We start from the raw sequence: 8329 nt of genomic DNA, 5'->3' as shown, positions 1-8329 counted from the left end.
TTACACAACTCAGTGGCTCCAAATTAGATGACATTTATGAAAGAAATTGAATCTTATATGCAATATTTGAATTCTGACAAAAAAAACCCTGTACACTAAATATTTGATGCGCAAAAACTGTACACTCCATATTTCAAAGTTGTTTCGCAGGCGGCAGCTAGCTCTCATCAAACATTTTACATAATATTTGAAATTTCAATTAAAAATTATGACGGTCTTAAATTAAGGACAAAAATAAGGGAGTCAGTAATTCTAAATTGCGTAGGATATAATAGCTTTGCATGCCTTATTGCAGCCCGGAGAATCGGGCTGCTCTATACATATAAGTTTAAATGTTGGTGTATCGTGATTGGGGTGGGAGAACTGCCCTCAGTATCGTAAAAAGACGGTAACTATTTTTAAAAAATGAACAACTTTATTTGGCAATAATAAATAATTAAATTTTTTAAAAAGAAATAAAATTCCTTATACAAAATAACGCTTTTCAGTTCTTTTCACTGAAAGCTTTTCGAGCATTGTTTGATGTAGAATTTCTTCGATATCTGTTATGAACCATCAAAATAAGTACGTAATAAGTACGAAATCATTTTCCATCTTACCTTCAACAAAAAAGTGTTGGCCAGTAGTAGTGAAAGGCAGGAGGATATCTGACGATTATTTATTTTACTTACCAAGTGGCCGACAGGCACCAAACACACAGCGCACATTAGGAGAACAAAAAGTCTACAGAAATATAGAATGTACATCCATTATCATAAAAATAAGATGGCAGATAAAATACGTTTGTGAATAAGGCATTTAATCAGATATTAGTTTCTGTAAATGTTGACAACAGGATTATAACGAGAAATCATACACAATTTATAATATATCCTTACATGTGGCTTACATGGTCCTTCTCGTTGTCCAAGGACGGTAACAGTGGATCCCAAAAGTAAGGCGACAACCAAGTACCACATCTTTGATTTAAGAAAATGTATATGGATGAAAGGACAGGAAAAACCTATTTTATTATTAAGGTTGTTTTAAAAATCCTATAGAATTAAAGTGTCCATAAACTGATAAATACGTTTACCACATCAACATTATTATATGTTTTTTTTCATTTCATATATTCACTTGCTATATTTATACTATACTTAATCGGTTTAAGATGTCAATCCTTTGTTTTAGATTCCGTGTAGAAGTTGATTCCTCACCTTTGATTTTCAGAGACACAATTTAAACTATAACAAATTAGTATTATTTTTCCATATTGTACATATGTTGTGTATATGAAAAATTTGATCGTCATTTTGCTAATAAACGAACAATTTCGATTCTAAAACACACTGTATGTGTTTGAGTTTAATTAATTAAAAATTAAACGGAGCAGAATCATTCCAAGGAAAAGAGTTGACAAAAAAGAGAAGTTTTCTCAAATCCTTATAAGAAGGCTAGCAAACATTTGAAAGAAAGGGAACGGGTTTGACGGGCAATATGCGAGAAATTGTACAAAAAATCCAGAAAGACTAAGAACTTCAAGAAATGTTCAAGTAGAGACTTTAAATAGGCTATTAGACAGGTTACCAGATTAATATTTTCCCCAATACATTATATTAATAATTATATTAGAATTTCAAGTGTTTATTGGACGTTTGAAGACGATATCAAGTTATCAACATAAAAAATCTCAATATTACAACACCCCATAAAAAAAGTTTGTCCACTGCATTCATTAAACCGTATCATTTAGACAATTTTATGAGGAGGGTTTTTTAAAAAAAAACAAAAAAAAAAAAAAAAAAAAAAACAGTGTCTAAAATACTGGACTTAAAACCATAAACTGAGAACAAACTTTAGTCATGCAACTTCTTGAAATTTGATGAAATAAAATAGTCACCAAATGTTCAAATTTAAATGTTATGCATAATTGCAAATTTTTAAGCAAAAACGTTAGAATTATTTTATATGATAATTTTGTTTTGGACTGTTTTAATTCTACAATAAATCAGCACAACATACTTCCTTGCCTTATCAAAGACAGATTATGTAAAAAAAATTACAGGTTTTTACATTTTCATTCAAAATTTCACAAAAATGCGATTTGAAGTGGGGAAAAAATTATATAGATTAATAAGGATGGTTCCATAGAGGCAAAATTTTGAACACCATAGAAGGTTTACATTTTCTTTATATTCTAGAAATTTATTATTTGCATCATTTTTAATTTAATTAAACCAAAAAATATATACCAATCCAGGCATCGATTTTTTCATTATATCATCTGTCCTTAAGCTTAAGACATGGCCAGTAGAAGTTTCATGATCCGAAGGCCAACTCGGCTCTTTTACGTAAATATTATTAAAAAATCTTTGAAAAATTAATCAAGATTTATTGTTTTGGTTTAAGGTAATTTTACTTTTTGAAAAATGTGTAAAGATGATATTTAAGCAGTATTTTGAATTAATTTTATTAAGCAAGGTATCTAACGACTAAAAATTAGACAACTAGACAACAAAGAATTATCGAAAATAGTTAAGACATGTTCTTCGCTAAATAATATGGTGATGTTAATCATTACTATAAATAGTAAGTACTTCTTAAATCTTACCTTTCTGTAGAAGATTCCAAAATTTGATACAATCTGAAAAAAATTGCAGTCTTTTATATATCTTATTCAATTAGCAAAAACTAAAACAACTTAAGAACTAGATTCGATATATCATGTGTTCGTTCCCCTTACAGATTTGACGTATTACTAAACGAGGCTTAACATTTAAAAAAAGCTGTTATACGCTTCCTACTGAGTAAAAAAAAACATCACTTTCAATAATCTTGAATTTGACTCCTGAAAATCAAAAGAAGTACATAAACACATTTTCATGGAAGAAAAGGCAAATAGTGAAACACAATAGGGGTCATATTTGTGTGTTAGAGTATCAGTGTAAAAATACATTTTCTACTCATGAATTTAGTGTAATGACGTACGACTTGCTATGTTTGAGTATTTTATTTGTCCTTTTAAGATAATGGAAGTAATGATTATTTTTATCAATTTACATGGCATCGCTTTTCTTCGAAATGGCAATCAATATTTTGACAAATAGCTCTGCTTACAGGTGTAGGAGTTGTATTTCACACTCTAAAACGTTTTACTTTTTTACCCAGGTTCGTTCCGAAATAAAATTGTTCTGGACCAAGGTTAACTTTCCTTAAATAAAACAACTTGTAAAGTTTCAACAATTTATTATACAAAAAAAACATGCAATAATGAAAACCATGTAATACCTGATTCAGGTGGAAAAGGTGTCAACCCTAGACCTAGTCAGTGAGTAGATACACTACTGATAATATAAAGTTTTGTCATGATTTAAATAGCCAAAAGAATAAAAGAAGTGAAAGTGACCAATAGATACTTTTCATGCTTGACTGATAATAGAACACCGATAGCCAAAATATATCTCTCGATAGAGCTGTATTGATCTGAATACCTTTAATTCTATGGAAAAACAAAAGTGAAATCTACTACACAGGGATGAACACCCAAGCATAAAAAATTATGGTTATTCCAAATTAAATGCTTTTCTTGTCTTAAAAATACATCATCATTCACTTAGTTTTGTTTTGTTTGTTTTTTTTCCCGAGAAATACTTATTTTCTATGGTTTAGTTTTTTTTATCCTATATAAAAAAAAAGCACTTATGATCGCACATGTTCAAAATCCGAGAAATATTACAATGATCGGTGATAAATATGGAAATTATTTTAAATAAATAAAGACACAGAGAACGAGTAAGACATAAGTACTTTCATTTCTTCTTCATGATGTTTTATAAAATACTCATGGTAACGTCTTTTGTGACGTCATAATAACTTAATGTTAACAAGTCTCTGATTGACGTCATATTTTTCCCGTACTTTCAAAGAACAATGCATTAACAAAGCATACAATAACAAAGCAATAAATGTGACTCAATAAAATACTTTACATGTAAAGAAAATACATGTATTCTTTTACATTAAACTATTTACTTTAGGTTTGAAAGCCCTTATAAAATGTTTTTCTTTATCACGTCTTTCGATTGCGTTAGAGGTGTGCAGTTTATAAAATGGAAAGACAGTAAAAGTTTTATTTCCGCACACCTCTAAGTGTTCACAGACTTTGAGTTTACGATATTGCGGTACGTTTATTTGTTGTTTGTGTACTCTGATCCTTTCCCGTAAGGTACTTCCCGTCTCGCCGTTATATAATTCTCCGCAACCGGAACATGTTATAACGTATATAACATTTTTAGTTTGACATGACATGTTATAATTAACAGTAAACTGTTTCCCGCTAAAATTGAAATTTTGTCCTTGTCGTATGTATGGGCAGGTACCACAACGTGGATCCTGGCACTTGGTCACATGAAATTCCGATGTTTCTTTAAAGAGGATTTAGTGAGAATTCGTATGAGATTCTTCGGCTGCCTCCTAAAGTTTATGAATTTCCGATTTTCAAATATTTTAGACATAGTTTCGTCGGTTTTCAAAACGTCGTTGAGTTGGTAAACAATTGGCGCAACGTTTTTATTCTGGGGATTATAGTTCGTTACTAATGGCAGGATCCTGGAATCCGTCCTGTTTTGTTGCACAGAGTTAAGGAGGTTCTCTGTTTAATTCCATTGTTTTTTTAATAGCATAATCAATAATTTTTTCGGGATAACTTTGTTTCCGTAGATACTCTTTCAGTTCTTGTAGTCTTTGTATTTTGGTTGATTCCTTATTAACGATGGTGCATATTCTTCTTGCTAAACTATAAGGAATAGCTCTTTTCGTATGTCGTGGGTGGCATGAATTGAAATGAAGATACTGATGCGTATCTGTAGGTTTGTAATAGATATCTCTCAAAATGACATCGTTTTCTTTTATTACCATTTTATCCAGAGACGGAATCCTATCTGTACTTTCCTCCGCTGTAAATCTTATATCAGGATTAAGTTCGTTCAGTAATGTTTTAAAGGTAGATAATTCGTTGTCGCTGAATTTCCACACAATAAAACAATCGTCCAGATATCTTTTCCAGTTATTAGAAATATAAAGTTTCACCTCTTCGTTGAATTGTTCATCAACTTTTTGATACATGTTTTCTTCTAAGTATCCTAATGTTAACGTAGAATATGTTGGAGCCATTTTTGTGCCCGTAGCCGTCCCTTTTATTTGTTCAAAATGTTTTCCATTGAATGTGAATGTATTATTTGTCACTCAGCACTATTTCTGTTGCTTCTGAAATAAAATCCTTTGAAAATCTGCCGTTATTTTTTTCAGGATTCTTACTTATTCAGTAGTCCACGGCTTCAAGTCCCAGGGAACTTGATATATAACTGTACAAGTTTATGACATCCAGCGTAATGAGCTTACTGTTATTTTCAACTTTCTCGGGTAAATGACGGTCATCTCGTACATAACTTTTGACTCCAGAGCATAACGGTTTTAACGGTTTTAGAAGAATGTCTAGTAGATTATTTCTCAATCAGTACTACTCTCTTGAAACATAATTACCTCTAGTCTATTCAACCTATGACTAACCATTTATCTGGCAGGAGAACTGGTGATTTGAACGGCTCTGGATGGACATGGACATGGACCTCAGTCAATGACGTGGCAGTATCCTACCAGATAATATGAATTTAATAGCTTCCCATTTTATACGGTATATAAACTGGGTTGGAACAGTTTACACTTTTTTATACGGAAGACCATTTTGGACCTATCGAAAAATATTTTTGAATCCGATATAACGAATTGTCGAATTTGTTATAATGAATTTAATTCGTTATATCTCGTAAGTCGTAATATTATAGAGAAAAAAAATAAGTAAACTTCAAATCTGTGTCCAAGAACCTTTAAGTGTATAAGGGTTTTCATTTAAAAAGGAGAGATGGGCAAACTATCAATGGCAACAATTGGAATAGGTTCTACCAACATTAAACTTTTGCAAAACCAAGTGAATTTTCAATGTATGTTGACATCATTTCGATATTTAAGCTCAACACAATTTCGTGTTTTCCTGTCACCAATTTGACGAGATCAAGTAACTTGTAGACAGTGAAATATTAGAAACCAATAATGTGTTTATATTTATACCTTGATGATGAGAAGGCTATAGATGTGACATATGGCGCACTGGGTATCGGGTTTCCATATTTTCACATGAAAATGAATAATTTATATATCCAACCCACATAAAATTATATATAAAAATAAAAGTATAAATAAGTGCTGGTATCATAATTGATTTGATCCACCATAATGTTTCAGATAACTGTTTTCCTAAGCACTTGTCTTTCTTTGGCAGCGATAGCATGGTGCAGTTGTTCTTGCAAGAACATCGAATATTACAACATCTGTATGAAGTCGGCCCAAAACTGCAACAACGCATGTGGACTCCACCTAACCGAATATGATGCTTGTACAAAAGAGACATTTGCACATTTAGAGTCTAAAGTTGAATTCATTGAACGTTCTCTAAACAGAACAAGTAAGTTTGTATTTCTTTGTTTGATCTTTGTTGAATCGAATTCCATCCGATATTACTATTTAAAAAATAAGAGGCCTATGAGAATCATCGCTTATCTGAGCACTGTGTCTAGAGAAAAGTAGACCGTCTCTACATTAAAAGGTTTATACTTTCTGAATGTTATGTTATACAAATCTAAAAAAAAAAAATGGGTGAACAGACTTGAAGCAAAACTAATTGAAAATGCCTTTGTATTCCTGTAACTAATCGAGGCTTTAAAAGATTATAATTTAATTCTGGTTGTAACGCTTTATTTGATTGGATAAAAGGTTTACTTTATATCGTATAAAATGGGTTGCCTACGTCACAATGACTTCGCGTAAACTGCTCCAACCCAATTTATACCGTATAAAATGGGTAGCTATTAAACTCATTCCTTAAATAAACGATTTTTTCTTTATACTAGTATTCTATGTAAATGGTTGATCTGGTGCCCTCTCTCTACCCATGACGGATACTTCCCTGCCATGGTAGATACTTGAACAAACTTGAACATGCACTTCTTGTGGATTATTTTCTATCAATATGGCTAATATCGGATTTGCTGTTCTTGAAAAGAAATACTGTTGCTAATATATACGTCCTCATAATTGTATTCCATGTGGTGGCCTGACACCATGGAATAAATTTAGAGCTGCATTATGTAATACTACTAAAGCTTTAAAATATTTTTCATATTTTGCACAGTTCATGTTTTTGAGATGGTGATAATTGTGAACAAATGTAAATCCCTTTTACTATAAGATTCTTTGTGACAAGTGTGTTGTTGGCTCAGTGGATCAGATAAAAAATTAAGAATTAAATTTTAAAACAGAACAAATGAAGATAAACAGAAGCCGGCGCTTTCGGTCACAAAAGTTCAATTGAGCGGCGATCCATTAAGGTAAGTGAAACAAATTTTCAAAAAAGAAGAAAAAAATTAAATGTTATTTTAACATTGTCATTGCAGCTCATCATGTCTCATTTGTGGCGACTGCTTCACGCGATATAAAACCAGTCATTGGAACTTTTATTTTTGACAAAGTTCTCACCAATAAGGGAGGAGCCTATAACGGCATAACTGGTGTCTTTACCGCCCCCTTATCCGGATCATACTTCTTCGTTGTCACCATGAGTGTGCCAACCCCATTCCCCGCAAATGGCAGAGACTACATAAGGATAAATGTCATGAAGAACGGCAGAGTATCCGGTATCTTGTTTTTTGGAACTCAAGGAGTATGGATCAAAAGATCAGAAAATACTTTACTGGAGCTTTCAAGGGGAGACAAAGTAAATCTGAACGTCAGAACGACAGGAACTGGATTTCCCTACATTGCTGGAAACTATTATTACTCTCACTTCTCCGGATTTTTAATTAATTGAAGCATTGTTATTTGTTACAATTGAATAAAGTTGCAATTATCGAAGCAATTCATTGTAATTTTTACCAGTAACCGGTAATTACAGTTTCTAGATCAGTGCAAGTATTTCAAAGTCATACGAAGATATCATTATATAATTTCGATCTAATTTTTTATTGCTTTCCTGTGTTTTGATTGGACGAGAACAAAAAGAAGAAAAAGTTTTCACATCAATAAATTTATCCATAGGTGCTCCCCGTGTAAGGTTTTTGGTTAAATGAAAAAATTATCGCGCAATTACTAGTCTACAGGGTAGGTCTTCATTTTACAGTAGAGTAGGGGAAGACCTATATGTATAATCATTTCGTTATATCTTCAAACTTACTTTGGGAGCGCTTATAAGTTTCTCAATCAATACTATATTTTCTTGAGACAAATCATTACTTCT

General features: G+C 31.8%; 1 protein-coding gene across 1 annotated transcript; it reads left to right on the top strand.

Moving 5' to 3' along the window:
* Window positions 1-6372: 6372 nt before the first annotated feature.
* LOC134255997 (cerebellin-2-like) lies at window positions 6373-7903 on the top strand. Its single transcript, XM_062738598.1, has 2 exons — window positions 6373-6502; window positions 7491-7903. The coding sequence occupies exons 1-2, from the start codon at window positions 6373-6375 to the stop codon at window positions 7901-7903; spliced, it is 543 nt and encodes a 180-aa protein (XP_062594582.1).
* The last annotated feature ends 426 nt before the right edge of the window (window positions 7904-8329 follow it).

The sequence above is a fragment of the Saccostrea cucullata genome, unplaced genomic scaffold, assembly GCF_032062105.1.
Source record: "Saccostrea cucullata isolate Sc308-1 unplaced genomic scaffold, CSIRO_AGI_Scuc_v1 ctg1086, whole genome shotgun sequence".
Lineage (NCBI taxonomy): Eukaryota > Metazoa > Mollusca > Bivalvia > Ostreida > Ostreidae > Saccostrea > Saccostrea cuccullata.
Note: the sequence above shows the minus strand (reverse complement) of the source record. Positions and strands in the feature narration are given on the sequence as shown.

Coding starts and splice junctions, on each gene's coding strand:
- LOC134255997 (XM_062738598.1), top strand. CDS start 6,373: ATGAAGTCGGCCCAAAACTGCAACAACGCATGTGGACTCCACCTAACC. Junction 6,503..7,490: donor ACGTTCTCTAAACAGAACAA/GTAAGTTTGTAT, acceptor TTGTCATTGCAG/CTCATCATGTCTCATTTGTG.